General features: G+C 36.7%; 1 protein-coding gene across 1 annotated transcript; it reads left to right on the top strand.

Annotated features, from left to right (window-relative positions):
* The first annotated feature begins 58 nt into the window (after positions 1–58).
* APC6 (anaphase promoting complex 6) lies at positions 59–18143 on the top strand. Its single transcript, XM_028056230.2, has 16 exons — positions 59–408; positions 808–942; positions 1286–1359; positions 1811–1850; positions 2302–2347; positions 2435–2514; positions 2596–2777; positions 2905–3030; positions 3164–3238; positions 9158–9283; positions 13841–13910; positions 14112–14194; positions 15899–16012; positions 16376–16475; positions 17149–17184; positions 17885–18143. Exons 1-16 carry the CDS (start codon positions 163–165, stop codon positions 17966–17968), a joined length of 1617 nt encoding a protein of 538 aa, XP_027912031.1. The 5' UTR covers positions 59–162; the 3' UTR covers positions 17969–18143.
* The last annotated feature ends 1720 nt before the right edge of the window (positions 18144–19863 follow it).

Genomic DNA, 19863 nt, shown 5'->3' on the forward strand with positions numbered 1-19863 from the left:
ACCTATAGTTTTAGAATAGCAAATTAAAAATTGATACAAAACTTTCCTTCCCTCCTTTATTTCAATTTTTGGCCTCTGAACCACGAAGCCACGAAAGAGACCGAGCAGAAGAAGAAGAACCGAAACCCTAGCAGTGAGTGGAAGAGTAAAGTTAGTGCGAAGATGAGGGAGGAAGAAATCGAGAAGCTCCGAGGTGTGGTGCGCGACTGCGTGAGCAAACACCTGTATTCCTCCGCCATCTTCTTCGCCGATAAAGTCGCCGCCTTCACCGCCGACCCCGCCGACATCTACATGCAGGCGCAGGCACTCTTCCTTGGCCGCCACTACCGCCGTGCCTTCCACCTCCTCAATGCCTCCAAAATCGTTCTCAGCGACCTCCGATTCCGCTACCTCGCCGCCAAGTGCCTCGTAGTGTCCTCAATCTTTCTTCCATTTCGTTTTTTTTTTAGTTCATTGATTGGGAAAATAAATAACTTTATTAAGAATAGACCGTCAATTTAGTTCTTTAAGTATTAGTCACTGTCAAATGTAATACTGAAATAATAAAAATAATACGAATAATCTCAATTAAATACCTCTCGTTTTAGCCTATAAGCTCTTATTTGGTACTTGCATTCAAGTTTAATTTTATGAATTTTCGATACTTATAAAAAATACTTAACGTGGTTTTTAACATTTGAGTATTGTTTGTATAATTTTCATACTTTAAGGGCATTTTAGGAGATAGTATAATAGTAGGGATGATGTTCAAGGTTTTATAATTTTGTTAATTTTGTGTTTGTAAATGACTCCGTGGTGAAACTGAAGGAGGAACTGAAGGAGTGGGATCAGTGCCTGTCGATGCTGGGTGAGGCTAAAGTAGATGACGAGGGAAATGTTTCTGATACCAAGGACTCGAATGTCATGTACTTGGATAAAGATTGTGAAGATCGTGAAATCAATGTGAGTTTCATTTTTTTAACTTGTAACTTTTCTATTTTTCTTACAGACAATAGTACATTTAAGGTTTTTACATTATTAACCAGTCATAGATTGTAGGATTTCTTTTTTAAATGACTACTTCTTAAGTCACAACCTAGTTTGCCAAACATCTAATTTTAGATTTAAATTTGGAATTACTTCTGGTCTTTGATATGGTGTATTAGAATAGTAGTATAGAAGTGAATGGAATGTGGAAAAGATGGTAGATGATACATTTTTGGAATATCTTGTTAGAAACGGGACGTCTGCCGTTGTTTATTTCCTTTTTTTGTTTATCTGAATACATTTTATTATGCTATTACAGATATCTTCTGCAATATGCTTCTTAAGAGGAAAAGCATACGAGGCTCTAGAAAACCGTGCCCAGGCTAGACTATGGTGAGCATATGAACATATGAGCATGTTTGGGGCATTTTGATTGTTACATTCTAACTTCTAGATAAGTAGAAAAGAGATGACTTAGTTTGGATAAAGTCCTCAATAGGTTCACACGGAAGAAGAAAATAAGAGGTAAAGTGAACAAAATATCTTCCACAGGTTAAAATCAAGTTATGTACATCAGCTATTGGAGTAGTCTTTTTTAAAAAAGTTTAAATGCACAAGTTGAATTTAACTTCTGATAGAAGTTTGATTCATTTTATCTTTTTATTTTATTCTCTTATAGATACATATGAATAACTTTATTATCACTGGTCCGTTTTCTACATTTATTACAAGGAAATATAGTTGCTTGCCGCTCTACTTATTTGAAGAGTTACAATAGTATGCTATGTGCGTGCCATTTGATAATAAAAACTCATTTGTTCTGCTGTGTTTGTTTTTGTTAAAGGTATAAAGCTGCTATAAAAGCGGATCCTTTATGTTATGAGGTATGCATTGATTTTCTACTTACTGTTTTTGGTAAGTTCATTACTAGTATCTTGTAATGCCAGGATCACTTGGTTGGGACAATTGCTTGTGAATTACTGATTGGGGGGACAATTGCTTGTGAATCACTTGGTTCATCACCAGCTGATAGAACACCCACCCTCCTTTGGCCAATTAGGCACCAATCTATTGCTGAAAACAATACTTGTGTACTTTAGACTTCTATAACAGCTTTTGGTATAGAAACTGGGTTTATTTTTCTTATCACAGTTTCTCTAAAGGAGAATGGAACAATGTTGATTGTAGCCAGTAGCCCTCATTATAATGCTCTAGTTTATTATTTCCATCTTTGGGGAAGCTGTCATTTCTAGCATACATACTTGGATAATTTTTCGCATACACTAGTTAACAGTTATCTGTTTTTTCCTTGCTGTATGGCAATAATTATGTCAGGCTTTGGAATGTCTTATTGAGAATCACATGCTTACATGCCAGGAAGGTAGAAGTTTTCACTGATCCCTTGGAGATTTTAAAACATGATCTTAATATATATACATGTCTTTCCTCTCTGTATGGTGAATTTCAGAAGCAAATTTGATATCGTCATTGCAATTTGGTAGTGAGGATGGATGGCTTTCTTCATTTTATTCTTGTTTGATAAAGAAGGTAATGGCAGGTGACGAGTACAATTTCCTTATATCTACATGTTTTGTACTTCTGAAAGATAATCCCTTATTTGTCATGCAGTATGACAAAGAAAATGTTGTAGAAGCCAAGTTTAGAGAACTTGAGAATGAAAGCTGTAAAAGTGATCAATCTGATACTTCTTTCTTGCGCACACTGAAATCTAATACCGATCTATTGGCCTGCAAAGCTGAATACTACCATCAGTGTGGTGAATATCAGAAATGTTTTGACTTAACATATGTGTAAGTGGGGATATACTCTGGAGACTAAAGTGAAATATGAATACCACTTTGGCCTTTTGTGTCATTCACGGTTGCAATCATTTCTCCTTTTTGTTTTCCAGACTTACCTTAAATTATTCTGTTACAGTTTGCTTGAGAAGGATCTTTTCCATCTGAAGTGTACGTTAGTACATCTGGCAGCTGCTGTTGAACTTGGGCATTCAAATGAACTCTATTTGATGGCGTGCAATTTGGTGAAGGATTATCCTCAGATGTAAACACTTCGTCCATGATGCTGATCGTCTTCTAATGATTTGCTGCATATAAGAGTTGTTCTTTATTTAGTCTTTTCCTTAACATATGTAGCTGCTTATGTAAAACAATTAAATCTCATTATGTTGGTTTAGGGCTTTATCATGGTTTGCTGTTGGTTGCTACTACTATTGTATTAAGAAGTATGATCAATCCCGTCGTTATTTTAGGTAAGAATATCTTACTTTCATAGTTTGACATGATTAATTTTGAAACATTGAATGCTAATGTTACTGATTTATCATCATAGGAACATGATTCTTTGTTTTTTGCCTTGTTGATTATTGTTAGAATTATTACCTCCTCTATTGTATCATTAACCCTATGTATAGGGAGTTGAGTGTGGAAACTATCTACTGCCGTATCTACTGCTGTATCTAATCATGCCTAGGGACTTAGAGCAGTCTTTTCATATTCCATGTACTTGTTTCATTATAAATAGAAGAGAGGGAGAGTGGTCCTATTGTCCACTACTCATATATTTTTAGTCTCAATCTTAAGTATAGTTGAAATTAAAACAGACAAAATATGTTTGAGGGCTTGATAAAAATCCCCTCTACTGTTCCTGATATTTATATATATGATGAAAGAGATACACAAAAGTTGAAACATTAAAGGCTGCAACTAGGTGCTAGGTTAGAGGTTATCCAACACTCAACCTCCTAGCTTACACATCATGATTGCCTAGATATATTAATTACTTCTACACTCCCCTTCAAGCTGGAGCATACAAATTGTATGTACCCAGCTTGGAACAAATAAACTCAATTCGAGGTCCCCTTAATGACTTGGTCAACATGTCTGCGAGTTGGTCATTCGATCCCACAAACTCAGTACATATTTCCTTTGCCAATAACTTTTCACGAACAAAATGACAGTCTATTTCTATATGTTTTGTTCTCTCGTGAAACACTGGATTTGAAGCAATGTGGAGAGCAGCTTGATTATCGCAATACATCTTCATAGTCTTGATGTCACAAATCTTAAGTTCTTGAAGAAATTGCTTCACCCATATAAGTTCACATGTTAGTGATGCCATGGCTCTATATTCAGCTTCAGCTGTCGATCTAGTTACTACACTCTACTTCTTACTTTTCCATGAAATAATATTACCTCCAAGGAATACACAGTATCCAGTAGTAGATCGTCTGTCCATAGGAGATCCTGCCCAATCCGCATCACAATATCCAGAGACATGAAAGCTTCCTCGATCTTCATATAACAACCCTTGCCCGGGAGCCTTTTTTAGGTACCTTAGAATGCGGATGATAGAATTCCAATGGCCAACACATGGAGACTGCATAAACTGACTAACCACTCCAACTGCAAAGGATAGATCTGGCCTTGTAATGGTGAGGTAAATTAGTTTTCCAACCAGCCTCCTGTATCTTTCAGGGTCAGAGAATAATTCACCTTCTTCAGTTGTTAACTTTTGATTTGGGTCCATAGGACTCTCAACTGGTTTACAATCAATCATACCAGTTTCTTGTAGGATATCAAGAGCATACTTCCTTTGAGAGATTACAATGCCATGTTTAGACTGTGCCACTTCAATGCCCAAGAAGTATTTGAGGCTTCCCAAATCCTTGGTTTGAAAATGCCTACACAAGTGCTCCTTTAATTGAGATATGCCAACAATATCATTTCCTGTAATGACTATATCATCAACATATACTATTAGGTAGATACATTTCCCAGGAGAAGTATGCGAGTAAAAGACCGAGTGATCTGCCTCACTGCGTCTTAACCCAAAACTTTGAACAATGGAGCTGAATTTTCCAAACCAGGCACGTGGTGATTGTTTGAGGCCGTATAAAGAGCGATGCAATTTGCACACCATACCAGACTCCCCCTGAGCAACAAATCCAGGAGTTTGCTCCATGTAGACTTCCTCCTCAAGATCACCATGAAGGAAAGCATTCTTGATATCCAATTGATGAAGGGGCCAATGACGAATGGCTGCCATTGCAAAGAAGAGTCAAATAGCAGTCATTTTCGCCACAGGAGAGAAAGTGTCACAATAGTCAAGGCCATAAATCTGAGTGTACCCTTTGGCAACTAATTGGGCTTTGAGCCTATCAACCTGACCGTCAGAGCCAACCTTAATTGCATATACCCATCGACAACCAACCGCCTTCTTGCCCGGTGGGAGGGGCATGAGCTCCCAAGTATGGTTGTGTTCAAGAGCTTGCATTTATGCAATCATGGTTTGTCGTCATCTAGGATGATCAAGTGCTTCCTTCACATTTTTGGGAATAGGAACAGAAGACACTGAAGATAAAAGAGAACAATAGAAAGGCGACAATCTGTGATAACTAAGAAAATTATAAATGGGATGGGGGTTCCGAGTGGAACGAATACCTTTTCTGAGAGCAATGGGCCAACCAGAATTACCTTCATCAGGAGGCATGGGAACAAGAGACGAAGGAGAAGGATCTGAAGTCGAGGAGTAGGTGGGGATGGGGGCTCGGGAGTAGGTGGAGTAGGACTCGGGTTGACATAGACATCTGAGATAGGGGACTTAACAACAGGAAGAGGGAGGACTTGTATGACATGAGTGTCTTGAACAGAGGAAGAGAAATAAGGGGTTTGTTCAAAGAATGTGACATTGGCAGACATGTAGTATTTCTTGGTTTCAGGAGAGTAACACCGATACCCTTTTTGAAGACGAGAATAGCCTAAGAAGACACATTTGAGAGCACGAGCAGAAAGCTTATCTAGACCTGGAGACAGGTCGTGAACAAAACATACACAACCAAAAATCCGAGGAGGAATGTGAAAAAGAGGGTTAGCTGGAAACAAGATGGAGACAGGGACTTTATGATTGAGAGAGGAGGAGGACATCCGATTAATAAGAAAACATGCAGTTAAGAGGGCATCTCCCCAATGATGGACAGGGATATGAGCACCGAGCAAAAGTGTACGAGTAGTTTCAACCAAGTGTCGATTTTTTCTTTCTGCGATACCGCTTTGCTGTGGTGTGTGTGGACAAGTGGACTGATGCAAGATACCATGTGAACTTAAAACTGCAGACAAAGCAGACGAGAAGTACTCTTTGGCATTGTCACTTCTTAAGATTTTGATTACTCGACCGAATTGATTCTTGATTTCGTGTAAAAAAGATGTGAAGATGGATAACAATTCAGAACGATCTTTCATAAGATAAACCCAAGTACATCGTGAAAATTCATCAATGAATGTAACAAAATACCTAAAACCAAAAGACGAAATACGATTAGGTCCCCAAATATTGGAATGAATGATGGAGAAACTAGAATTACATTGTGAGAGAGACTTTTTAGGAAAAGCAGATCTAACATGTTTGCCTAGTTGACATGATTCACATTCTAAGGTGTGGAGACCACTAAGTTCAGGACACATTTTTTTTAACTTGGACAGATGAGGGTGACCAAGTCGATCATGTAACACTTTAGGACTAGGAGTTGCAACACATGACACTCGTGGACGAGATCCAAAATGATATAAACCGCCGGCTTCATATCCTTCTCCAATCTGTCTCCCCGAACCACGCTCCTGTATAACAAAAGATTTGTGATCAAAGGTTACTGAACAGTTGAACAATTTGGTTAACTGGCTTAAGGAAATTAAATTAAAGGGACAATTAGGGACAAAAAGGACAAATTTTAGAGTTAGGGAGGGAGATAGGATGACTCGACCGACTCCCTTTGAGGAAGTTTTAGAGCCATTGGCAAGGGTTATAAAATGGGGTTTGTCTTGAAATGAAATGGTTGAGAACAAAGAGGTGTTACTAGAGATGTGGTCAAAAGCACCAGAATCAATTACCCATGAATTGTGACTGTCAATGGATTAAGAAATGCAAGCTGTTGAAGTACTCGGGGCTTGAGATGATTGTGTCAGGCTGCTGGACTTGAGACGTAGGTACTCTTGATACTCGTCCTAAGTGAATTTGGACTCAGTAGTGTCAGCCTGAGAGACATTGGCAGTCTTAGAAGGAAAACCATGTAAGGAGTAACAGTTTTCCTGAGTGTGACCCATCCATTTGCAATACGTGCATTGAGGACGTCCACGACCTCCACGTCCACCTCCTCTAGGTCCACGTCCTCCTCTTCCTCGAGTAGCGGCCATAACAGATGATTCTACTCGAGCATGAGATTCTTGAATTTCAAGTGTTGGGACTTTCGGGACACGAATCATACGCTGGATCAGGTTGTCCATGGAAGGGACCTCATGAGAGGTCAACAGTTGATCTCTAATGTGATTGAAGTCTGGATGAATGGCGCGAAGAATCATCACCATATAGTATTTGTCCAGCTTCTTCATTTCATCTGAAGTGTCGACTTCAAGAAACATCCGCAGGTCTTCCACGGCTGATTGTGCTTCATTCATGAAGGAGATCATGTCATGATTGGTCATTTTCAGAGATGCCAACTTTCCGCCGAATCATATAGGTGTTGGATATCGTTGGCATAGATATTCTGAGTCCTCTTCCAAAACGAGTGACATGTTTTGAATGCCCTAAGAGACATTAACAGTCTCGGCTCCACGGATTGCCACAACAAGGCACACAATTGAAAATCTGCTTGCTTCCACTGTTCGGCTTTTTCTTGAGGCACATGGCTTCTGTCTTTCTCAAGGTGGTCATGATGTCCTTGACCAAGGAACCACATCTTGACGGCAGCGGACCAGGAGAAGTAATTTTGTCCATCTAACTTCTCGGAAGTAATGGAAGGACTTCCAGAGAATGAAATAACACTTCCAGAGGCCATTTCTGATCAAGGGAACAAAAACAGAGAGCAGAAACGCAGAAACGCAAAAAACAGTGGAGACTTTTAAACAACCGAGGGATATGTCCGCAAGGGTGACGTCTGGACCTCACTGAATCAGAGTTTTGAGGGTTAGAACAACAGCAGAAGACTCCGGCGAGAGCTACGGAGGTGGCGTCGTGACGTTCCGATCAGCAGAAGGCGGCGCGTGGGTTGCACGCGCCTGTTCGCAGCGGAGAAAGACGCGGCGCGTGGACGGGAGGCTAGTTCCGGCACTATTGGGGGTGGCTGTTGCTCGGAGAGGCGCTCCAGATCCAGTGGTCGCCGGCGAAAACTGAGGTGGCCGGAGACGACGCACCTGTTCGCAGCAGAGAAGATCGGCCGCGTGGACAGGAGGCTGGTTCCGGCACCGGTGGGGGTGGCTGTCGCTCGGAGAGGCGCTCCAGATCCAGTGGTCGCCGGCAAAGACTGAGGTGGCAGGAGACAACGGCGAATAGTGGCGGACGGCGGCGGAACAGTGGCAGACAGTGACGGTTTTGTGAACAGTGACAATGGGTAGCTTTGGATAGTGTTTTATGGCAGTGAACAGCTGCAGACAGTGATTAACAGTGACGGATGGCGGCGGACAGCCGCGGACGATGGCAACAAGTGCCGATGGACAGACCAGACGGAAACCAGAGCGGGATTGACCCGCTCTGATACCAAGTTGAAATTAAAACAGACAAAATATGTTTGAGGGCTTGATAAAAATCCCTTCTACTGTTCCTGATATTTATATATATGATGAAAGAGGTACACAGAAGTTGAAACATTAAAGGCTGCAGCTTGGTGCTAGGTTAGAGGTTATCCAACACTCAACCTCCTAGCTTACACATCATGATTGCCTAGATATATTAATTACTTCTACGATGTTTGAATCTTATTTACTGGAGAAAATATGCTAAAAGTCTGTTGTACTTTGTTATGTCATAAGGTAATTATTTGACATTTGATGCAGTTCTCTATTTGTTTCATTAGCAAGGAATGCTATGCCTTAGTAGCTGAGGATATGTTATGTTTAATGTCATGTTATCAACTCAGCTGTACAGAAATGCATATACGACTGGTCTTGGGCTGGATTGATTGAATTGTTTTTGGTGGCTTGTTAAGTTTGAGTTGATCTTATGTATCTTTGTCCTGAGTTTGATTGCTTGATAGTTTCTCAGTCATCTTCTTAAAGGTTGCTTTTCTAATCTGAATTTTCTGCAAGATTTTTTATTATCATGGGTTCATTACTTTTGCCGCTGATTGTTTGTGAAAACCATTATCAGAAGTTACCAAACAGTTTCATTGTGTACCTTACAGCAAGGCAACTAGTCTAGATGGAACATTTCCCCCCGCATGGATAGGCTATGGGAATGCTTATGCTGCTCAAGAAGAGGGTGATCAGGCTATGTCAGCGTACCGCACTGCAGCTAGATTGTTTCCTGGGTAAGATATTGAGTTTTCCTGTTAAATATTCCTGCTACCCCAGCCGAGTGATTTTCTTTTGTTAATTTCTTCAGTAATAATGTCAGACAAGAATAACTGTTGCTGAGAAATCTAGTTCATTTTTATAAGATCTGTTTTGGGTTCTTGCAAAAGGAATCAAAAGATAGAAAATGAAAAAAGAACAATGCAGTGTTTTATTATCAAGTTTCTGTTTAACAAAGATTATCTTTTGTTGTGTAGCTTTTATTAAGCTGTTTTTTTATACCTAGTATGGCATTAGCCCATATTATGATTTCTGAGAGCTGTATTGTCAATTACTCAAATTTATATATTTATAAATATACATCAGTTGGGTGTAGGAACACAGTGTTTTTCAATCTAAAACCTTCAACATGGTATCAGAGTGGGTACAATCCTGCACAACTGTTGTCCCTTCAGTCATTGTGCCAACCCTGTCAGAAACTGCTGTTGTATTGTCAGAAACCACTGCCATCATAGCTGAAACCCTATTTTTTTTCTTGGCAACTTTAGGGTTGGTGCACCTCATCAAGTGCAACCTTACCCAAGTGGTTTCACATCCAAACTCTGGCTCATGTGCAGATATTGCAATCTGTTTTGTCATGCACATTCAACTCATGCACCAGTTTGTCGTCGTCGCAACGTCACCGCATCTCTTCCAAAGGTCTCGGTACAATGGTAGTGTGCTTGCATGGTTGGCTTATATGTGAACTTTTCTCGTCAAAATTAAAATAAGATTGGAAGTGTTAGAATGTGAGTCATTTTAGTTGGGTAAACATGTTTGGTCTTCCTTCCCAAAGCAACTGAAAAAAAATGTAAAAACTTTTACTACCGTTCATTAAGATATTTGAGGGCCAAGTTGTGTTACGTCACAATGCTTCTGAATACTGTTGGAACAACTGACTCTAGAAGGGAGGGGTTGAATAGAGCCCTTAGACTTTTCTAGCAGATGACTAGACTGACCGTCTAGCAAACAAGCAACAACCCAAAAATAACACCTCAAATTTATATTGGTCACCAAAACTCACGGACTATGTCTGGTTATCCCTTAAGACAATTGTTTAGAGGTTCCACTAATCAATAAATGATTACATGAGTATGCAAACTATTCTTGGTTACACAAGCCACTCTTGGTTATCACTTCTTAATCTCCGCTTTAGTCTGAGACCTAACAAACAGCAAAAGAAAGTAACTCCCATAGATAGAACAATTTCAGTTGACAAGGCAGCTTCACGAGGTGAAGAATGAAAGAGGTTTCACTCACTCAAAGTATAAAGAACTCTAGAACGTCAAATAGCACATGTGTATTTCTTGTTGTGTTTTGTGTTTTTCTTCTTCATCTTGATGCCTTCTTTTAGAATTTCAAAAGTGGCCTTTCGTTCAACAAATATGTTAAGATTTGATCTTGTTTGAAGAAGATTGTCAACTATGTTGGTTTAGATTTGTATTCCTTGAATTACACTGGCCGGAAGCTTGATATGGAAGGTCTTGATATGAAGAAACCTTTTTACTTCTCATTGAAATGGAAACAATTCAAAAACACATGGATTTAGAAATAATAAGATTTAAAAACAGTTTAAAGCGTTTCATATTTCATTTTGTTTCTCTTTTGAGTTTCTAAGGATATACACTTTCTATATAAAAGCTCTTTCCAATTACAACATGTATAAAATTTCCAAAAGTGTTTTTGATTTAATTATTCAAAACAAAATGTATAACCTTTTACTTCTCATTGAAATGGAAACAATTCAAAAACACATGGATTTAGAAATAATAAGATTTAAAAACAGTTTAAAGCGTTTCATGTTTCATTTTGTTTCCCTTTTGAGTTTCTAAGGATATACACTTTCTATATAAAAGCTCTTTCCAATTACAACATGTATAAAATTTCCAAAAGTGTTTTTAATTTAATCATTCAAAACAAAATGTATAACCTTTTACTTCTATGTTGAAATGGAAACAATTAAAAAGCACATGGATTTAGAAATAATAAGATTTAAAAACAGTTTAAAGCGTTTCATGTTTCATTTTGCTTCTCTTTTGAGTTTCTAAGGATATACACTTTCTATATAAAAGCTCTTTCCAATTACATCATGTATAAAATTTCCAAAAGTGCTTTTGATTTAATCATTCAAAACGTTTGTGTTTACAACTTTGATCTAAAAACATGTGTCTATATATATATATATATAACCATTCTTATTAAATGTAGACATTATGAACTTTGTTTTAGATGTCTCATCCAATGAACATGGAGAAGGACAAACGAACTATGTGGTCAGACTAATTGCTGAACTTTGTATGATAAACTTGGAGGACATGAAAAATAAGTTTGAAGAACTAAAGCTTGTATAAAACACACATTACAAGGTTCATGTTAAGAAATGAACTTTAAGTTCAACTCAACCTCACCAAACCAGCTTGTAAGGTGAGGCTTGCATCCACTTATATATTATGAAATCACTTTATCTCTATCGATGTGGGACTTCCAACCGTTCATATGAGATATCAAGTATAAGACTATGCTTGTCTAGCTTTTGTTTTGAAGAGGCTACACTGCGGTTGGAGTATAGATGGGGATTAGACTGTGTAGTGTAGGGTCTCAACAATCCTCTCGTTTTTTATTATGACAAAAACTTTAACAGACACATAAAAACAATTAGGTATCAAAAAAATATCAGGGATTATGAACAACTTTGGACATATATGAATGCTCATTCTAATATTTTGTAGAAGTGTAGAAGTGTTTAACAAATATTCACAAGTATGAACACAAAACATTAAGTAGAAGAAGAAATGCATGTTGTCAAACAAATATTTGTCCACCTTTTTTGATATAATAGGAAAGGGTTCCTTTCCTAGAAGAAAACATCATTGTTGCGAGGGAGGTTGCTTTGGTGGCTGTTGGCATTTATCTGGTTGGGTGAGAACTTGTGACTCCTTATACATCTCAGCCTTTAGATGCCACTGTTCAACAATGTCTTATATCTTATGTTCAAGCTTTGGCTAGATGTTGTCTTGTAATCTGGATAAGCACCTTCTAGAAGGTAAACTTTGGTTTTTGAAGGAAGAAGGTGACATCGTTGGGCAAATACTGTTGTGTAGGGGTTAAGAAGGTCAAATTGTTTGTACTGTAGTAGCAACTTCCTCTGTTGGATTACTGAGAGGTTGAGGCCATCTCTGAGTTTTTAAACTACTTTTTTCTCCAAGCTTGAAGAGCTTCATCTTCAAAGAGTCCTCTAAAAGTCGTCTTCACTATAGACATAGCTCAAGTTTTGCAGTCTGGGCATGAGGTCAGACTTAGACGATTTGTTGGATTTGCACTATTACTAAAGGTATTTTAACTACCTTTAGTTTCTTCCAACTCAATGCTAGTAGTCTCAGACACACTCAATCCAGAAACACTTTGAACACTGTCTAAGGTGTGATCCTCACGGAGAAAGTAGGTGCTATAGTCTGGTCTTTGGTGAACTGCTACACGGGTAACCCGACTCGACTCACTATGGGTTGGCCATTTAGTGAGCCAACCCAACCTGACTTATTTATTAGCGAATCAAAATAATTCAAACCCGGATTGACCCACCATGAGTTGGTGGGTCAAACGGGTTGGCTCACTGGCTTACTAAATTAGAAAAAATACAATTTTTTAATTTTTTTCAGTCAAAACTAAATTATAATTTTGATTAAAATCTAGATGAACTTCAATACAATCCAAATACATTCCAAAAGGATGTTAAACTGCAAATACAAACCAAAATCACAAAAATACAAATTATCAATGTGTTGGCTAAAATGTGTGACCCTTTATTTGCGGATTGGTGAGCCAACCTGGCTTATCACGGGTTCAACCCGGGTGAGCTGAGTTCTTGGTGAGCCGTGTCAAAAATCAACCCAAATTGAAATTTGTAAAAAATTTTCAACCCAACCTAGCTCAAACCTGTGGTGGGCTGGGTTGGCTCGTGGGTTTTAACCCATTTTGACAGCTCTAACGAAGATGTTGCCAATTCCTTCTGCCTTGTCCTTCCAAGGAACATAGGAGCGAGGGGTAGAAGGTAGCACGGCTTGGAACTTGTGCATCTGTGAAGTCTGTAAAATGTAAATCTGTACATAAATATATTTAGTTACAAATTTTGAAAACCTAACAACCATGTTTGAATGTTTCAATGATTGCAATCTAACAAAATTGTTGCATATTTTTGCTTTGGAAGCTTTGAGCTCTTTGTTGCCGCAAAGGGAGTGCTAAAGGAAGTTTAATTTTACCTTTGTGAGATTGCAACATTTTTACTTTTCGTTGCTTATAATCTTCTATGAATCAGGATATAATTCCAACCACTTTCCTTAACCCAAATGTTCACCCACCAAATCACAAGGCAGTTCACAATTTCAAATTTCAAAGTTGTGAATCTTACAATAGGTGCTAACATGCCTGTATGGATCTCTTTTGTTTGTTTAGCAACTTCTACATGAAATTCTCTTATTATTTTTCTTCTCTATATATTGTTCTTTTACAGGTTAAATCATGATGTTCTCTTATTCCAGGTGTCACTTACCAACTCTTTACATTGGAATGGAATGCATGCGGACCCACAGCTATAAGCTTGCTGAACAGGTATATTCTATAATGTTTGTTACATTCAAGGAAAGGAAGCCTCTATATTTATTTTAGGGGAAGGGTGGGGAGTTGCAGGAGGTTAAGGATTCAATGTCTTCGTGCTATCCTTGGTAATTGTATAAAATGTAGAGTTCAAACAAGGACTACTTTCTATCACTGGCTACCTAAAAAACAATTAATGTTCCTCTATTGTTTCAGTTTTTTATTCAGGCCAAATCAACTTGTCCCTCAGATCCACTCGTGTATAATGAACTTGGAGTTGTTGCCTATCATATGAAGGAGTAAGGATACCTATATGCTTATATTTATTTCAGTTACTTAATCTCATGTTCACATTAACTTGTAAGAAGTCCGTTCTCTTCATTGCTATTCAGATGATCCTATATGAATCGAAAGCCTGTTTGTGAGGAATCTGACCACAATGCAGTTGAATTCAAAATCTATATTAATTTTCATATGATTGAACATGTGTTGAATACAGATTGATATGACACTGTGGAAGTATATGCTGGGTTGTCTTTTATTTTGGGAATAAACTCTGCATTTGTAAACTTTAAAATTGGACCACTGCTTATGTGCCTGGTTAAGTTTGCAAAGTTTGGTGTTTGAGAATTGCATTTAAGTTTCTCTTGGAATTAGAGTTAGTGTTATTTAAATGTTGGTTTTCATAATTATCTCATACTGAGTAGTATAATTCATATATCTTTCCCTATTATGATTGCTCTCAGTACTCTAAGATAGATTTAACTTGCCAACTTGACTGACAATAATATATTATAAGTCTCACAAAGGTTCATAAAATACTATAAAGATATTTGTTAGAATTGGTGCACTTTCACTTTTATTACAAGAACATGCAGTTTTACACTTGATGATATTTATTTACTTTTTTTAATCCAAGTTTTGATGCAAATATTTATTCATTCTAGTGGATCTGACATTCCAGAATTTTTAGGTATTTAATTCTTTATTAGTTGTGCACTTGTTCGCATATGCATTGACATGCTCAGTGGTAAAAGACTGTAGATTCTGTGTCTATACTTTGAACTAGTTTGCTTTTTGTCTGTTAGAATGTGGGTGTATGTTGAGCAAAAAACAGTTCAGTTGTAGTTTATTCGTTTAATATCAATGCATATCTCAGTCTTCAGTATCCTGCTCTTGTTCTGGTCAAGGATTTATATCATATTGTATTACTGTGTTAACCGTTGCGAAGAAGAAAGTGAGAGGTGAAGGCTAAAGCACTAAAACAAGGAAAATCAGCTCCTTAATTATTGAAAACCAGATATTCTTTGAATGTTTGAAAATAGTGGAGTACAGAGAAAATGAAGGTGAAAAAAACTGAACTGTCAAACTATCATTAGAGAAGCAGTGTAGAGGGTGGAACCTTATATAGCTAGTCTATATAACTTACTGCTCACTCAGCTACTAACAGACTAACTGGAAAAGCATGTTACAGAAGAAATATAAATGAATTTACAATGAAATGACAGTTTACTGTAAACATGGATGTAGATATTGATACATACAGTGAATATCTCTAGTAGGGATATTCACATGATTTAGTACTTGTAAAATTCTATTTGGGATATTTAGTACATTTTATCTACTGACCGTGATTGTTGAAGATATCATTAGTTGTTGCAAGGAGTTACTTTTTGGTCAATACCATATTTGACATAATGGATTAAAAAATGTTGACAGATTTCTTACCATTAGAAAAAGACGAAGTAAATTGAGATCTTACAAAGCTCCTAGTAGGATTGTTAAGTCTGAGAGTAACAATGTACTAATAGTTTTCAGCCATGGGTGGAGGGTTATTTTATTAGTGACAAAATGGTTGACTTTCAGATTTTATCTTGTAAATGTCCGCTCTCTTTCTCCAAATTTCAATACAGTTAAAAACATTCTTATAATATATGGTCAGATAAATTTCCATGCAAAATGGCAAAATTGAGAGACTTTTACCTGATTAACTTCTGATTCAGGTATAAGAAAGCTGTGTGGTGGTTTGAAAAAACATTAGCATTGATACCAACTGCTTTATCTGAAATGTGGGAATCGACTGTAGTCAACCTTGCCCATGCATACAGAAAACTGAAGTAAGTTGACAAATATCTCAGTGGTCATCTGACTTCATTTTCTTATCCGCATCTTTAGAATATTTAGCATACTGAGAATTTCTGTTGTTGAGTTGAAACATCATTTTGCTAGAGGATTTGTTTTAAAATCCTTGAAAATTTTGTTATTTTCAAGGCTATTTTTATGTTTATATTTCTTGTTCTAATTTTTGATGTTCCTAAATTTCCTCATCCATTAATCTTGCCGAAAAAAAATTGAAATATCAATTTCTTAGATTGATAGAAAGTTTTAATCTAAATAGTGGCAGTGCTAATTTGTTACTCATGACTGGTGAAGGACAGGGTAGTTGATTCTGCTTGTCTGAATGAAATGTTTTATTTCAGGATGTACCAAGAAGCAATTTCGTACTATGAGAAGGCACTTGCATTGTCAACGAGAAGTGTGAGCACTTATGCTGGTCTTGCATATACTTATCACTTACAGGTATATAAAAATGTTATTATTTATCCTATTTTATTGTGTTTTTCAGTATAACATGATGTTTTGTGGTGTTTTCTGAAAAGCAACTGTCCTATTCTTATGTATAATTTTATGTATATAAGTTGGCTTGGAAATTTGGATTTGAGGTTTCATCATGGTAAAAGGTTATTGTTGACTTTTATCTAAAAATAATCTGCACTGGTTGCAGGGGAACGATTACTGTCAGCTTTTTGTAAATTTTGATAGGAATAGTTTATTGGTTCCATTATCCATATTTGAGTTGAAAATGTGATGGTTCCACCATATCCTAGTTCCTGGTCTAATTTGCCAAAATCATGACATATGCTTTTATTGGTATAATTGATCGGTTTTTCAACTATACCTTCAAAAGCAGATTCAACACATTCATTCATAAATGGATATATTTGTTGAAAGAAGTTGAGTCTGGTTAGAAGTAGTGTAAGTGTGAAAATAAATAAATTCTGCATTTTAGTGTTAAAGCACTTGCTATGAACATGTTGCACGTGTTACCTGGACATGGCCCTGTGGCTGTGAATGGCTCATACGTTCCAAATTTCAACTATTTCCTTAAAAGTTTTCGTATATATATATATGTTTTTTTAACTGGTCAAACAGATTAACTTCCTTTTTAAACCGTTGAATGTAATTCATGCAGGATGATTTCACTACAGCAATAACATATTATCACAAAGTGAGTAACTCTGTTCCAATATTGGTTTGGATTCATGATAATTATTAACCTATGTTACAGGTTTGGTTTTATTTAGCATAGAGCTCTTAAAGCCATCTTGCGTGTAACATATTTTTACTGTTTCTTTTGTAAACTCTAGAGAACAATAAACATTGAAAAGAAAATAACAGCACATAATCATCAGTCATTAGCGACAATAAAACAATTTTTCGAACCAAATATGTTCCTAGGAGGCGCTACTTACTATTGGCATGGTATTTAGCATGTGTAACAATGTAAGGTTGAATGGACATTTCTAAAATCGCACTTGTTTCTGAGAGTGTCCATTTGTTAAATGCAGTACCTATGTTATGATGTGAGTTTTGGTGGAAATTATGAGGTGTCTAATTTGTTATTTCCTCCGTTTATTTTTAAGTGTATAATTTTGGGAAAGAAGGAAGTAGCTTTTAGGAATGGTTGATTATGTTAAAAGTGTAGTCTGAGAATCATTGTCTTTTGAGTTGTTGATTGGAGTGCCCAAATTGGATAATGCTTACTTAGGAATGTATCTTGAACTAGTTATTGTATGAATGTTACCTTTGTGATTCTGCCATGTCTGTGTTTGAATGTTGTTCTTAAAGTTATATTGTTAAATCCTATCTAGAGAATCTCCACGTGATCAATTGAGTTTATTTATGATTTTTTGTTCCTTGAATGTTAGGCCTTGTGGCTGAAACCAGACGATCAGTTCTGCACTGAGATGTTAAGTTGGGCTCTAATAGATGAAAAGTCTAAGGGGCTTTGACCAAGTCTTGAATTCCAGTGAAGTCTAATTTGAATGTTACTCTCGTTTGTATGTAAACAGTACATTAGCATCAAGCTAATGCATTGCCAATGTGTAATTATTATTATTATTAGTTATTATTTTTATTATTTTACCTTCATATTCTTATTAGTAGTTGTAAAAATAAATTTTGATATTTGACGTGTTGAAGATGATTAACTTTTAAGATTAACGTTAGTGGTAAGATGCTAAAATATTTTTTCTTTGCTGTAACATGTCGATATTTCTCCACGTGAACAATTAATTTATAATATCGAATGTATTAAGAGGCCTGGATCCTCATCAACCAAGAGTAGCGTGCTCAACAATTTCTTCTGCTCGTGTGAGCAACATGATCAAACCAAATAAGTAACTTGTATAAAATGCAATAAGGTAATTGAAGTAGTAAATTTGATCCATGATCCATTGATTAACCTCCACTCATTTATAGTATTTTTTAATAGACCTATCTAGTGAGTAGACTGAAAAAGTCTCAACCTCTAAAGCCCTTACATAAAGTGAATGAGAGCCATGACCAAAATTTGTTTGATCCAATTAACTTCCAAATAATTTTTAAAAAATAATATTCTAAATTGTTAATTGATCCTTAAATATTATATGCTAATTATAAATCAGTCCTTAATTAATTTTTATTGTTTGCATTACAAGGTTAAGGTCCAACCTAATTTGCTTATACCCAAATTGACTTGGACTCAATTTGGTCCAACTTAGTATCATTTGACTTGGGTCTAGTCTAATTAGACCTTTCTTATCTAAACCTAACTTGACATTGGTTTAACTGAATTTGGTTGACCTCAATTGAGCTTGACTTGGTGTATTCATTTTGGCATGAGGCTTGACCAACCTAATATTGACTTGCTCAACTTGACCAAAACTAAGTTGGGCTCCACTCAACTTAGTCTAATCTTTGTCTTGAGCCAAACCCATCCTAAATTAACTTTATCTAAGCTGCATCCACTATGATTTGGGTCTGACCCAACTTAACTTGCTTGGGCCTAGCTTGACCAAGCCGAACCTAGGCTTCGCCTGAACCAACCTTGCATGACTTAGGTCCAACCTTATCTGATCTATTCTCATAGGGGCATAACCTTTCTAGACTTGAGTTGACTTGTTCTGAACTAAGCTTAGGTTATTTTTCTTGACCTTGTTCTAGCTCGACTTCCCTCAATTGGCCTTACCTAACCCAACTTAGGTTAGACTTGACTCAACTTAACTTGGGTTTGACTTAAAAAATGTGGTTGTGTAAGAAGTAAATGAGTGTTGTTGTAATGATCTTAAGCTCTATATGTGTTCGTCTATTTATCTATTTTATAGGCTCTTTCAACATTACCCATCACGAAATCATCTAACTTTATATTGAAAGTCTACCAAACATTCATATCTTATCTTCCTACTAATCTATGTATGACTACACCTAATGTCACCTTGGGTCTATATTCATCAATTACATGGATACTTACCATAAATTTTCCTTTTTCAACACAACTCATGAATCCTTGAATGGCACATATTATAAAAGGAAACAAGGTATTCCATAATATTAAAGAAGCATGGAAACAACCATATTGGAATTCATTTAAGAAAACAAGGTAAAAATTCATCTTTGATATAACTTAAGCTAACATTGTTGCTTTCTTAAGTGATACTCACCTAAGTAACAAATCTTGGTTTCTTAAGCAAGACGGATGAGTAATTTTTCTCGTAACTACTTTGTCCTACTCTATTAATTTAAGCTAGCTCCTAGTTTATTTAAGTGACTCTCTTAGCAAAGACATATAATTAATAAACCTATATGCCTTATCTTGCTTAAGCTAACACTTGAGCCTTCTTGATTGATTATATGTAGAGAACTTTTC

The sequence above is a fragment of the Vigna unguiculata genome, chromosome 11 (assembly GCF_037176805.1).
Source record: "Vigna unguiculata cultivar grain cowpea cultivar isolate G323 ecotype 2 chromosome 11, ASM3717680v1, whole genome shotgun sequence".
NCBI lineage: Eukaryota > Viridiplantae > Streptophyta > Magnoliopsida > Fabales > Fabaceae > Vigna > Vigna unguiculata.

Excerpts from the sequence above, each read along its gene's own strand:
- APC6 (XM_028056230.2), top strand. The coding sequence starts at position 163 with ATGAGGGAGGAAGAAATCGAGAAGCTCCGAGGTGTGGTGCGCGACTGC. Across the intron at positions 13,911-14,111 it reads GCTATAAGCTTGCTGAACAG|TTTTTTATTCAGGCCAAATC; the intron begins GTATATTCTATA and ends CTATTGTTTCAG. Across the intron at positions 14,195-15,898 it reads GTTGCCTATCATATGAAGGA|GTATAAGAAAGCTGTGTGGT; the intron begins GTAAGGATACCT and ends CTTCTGATTCAG.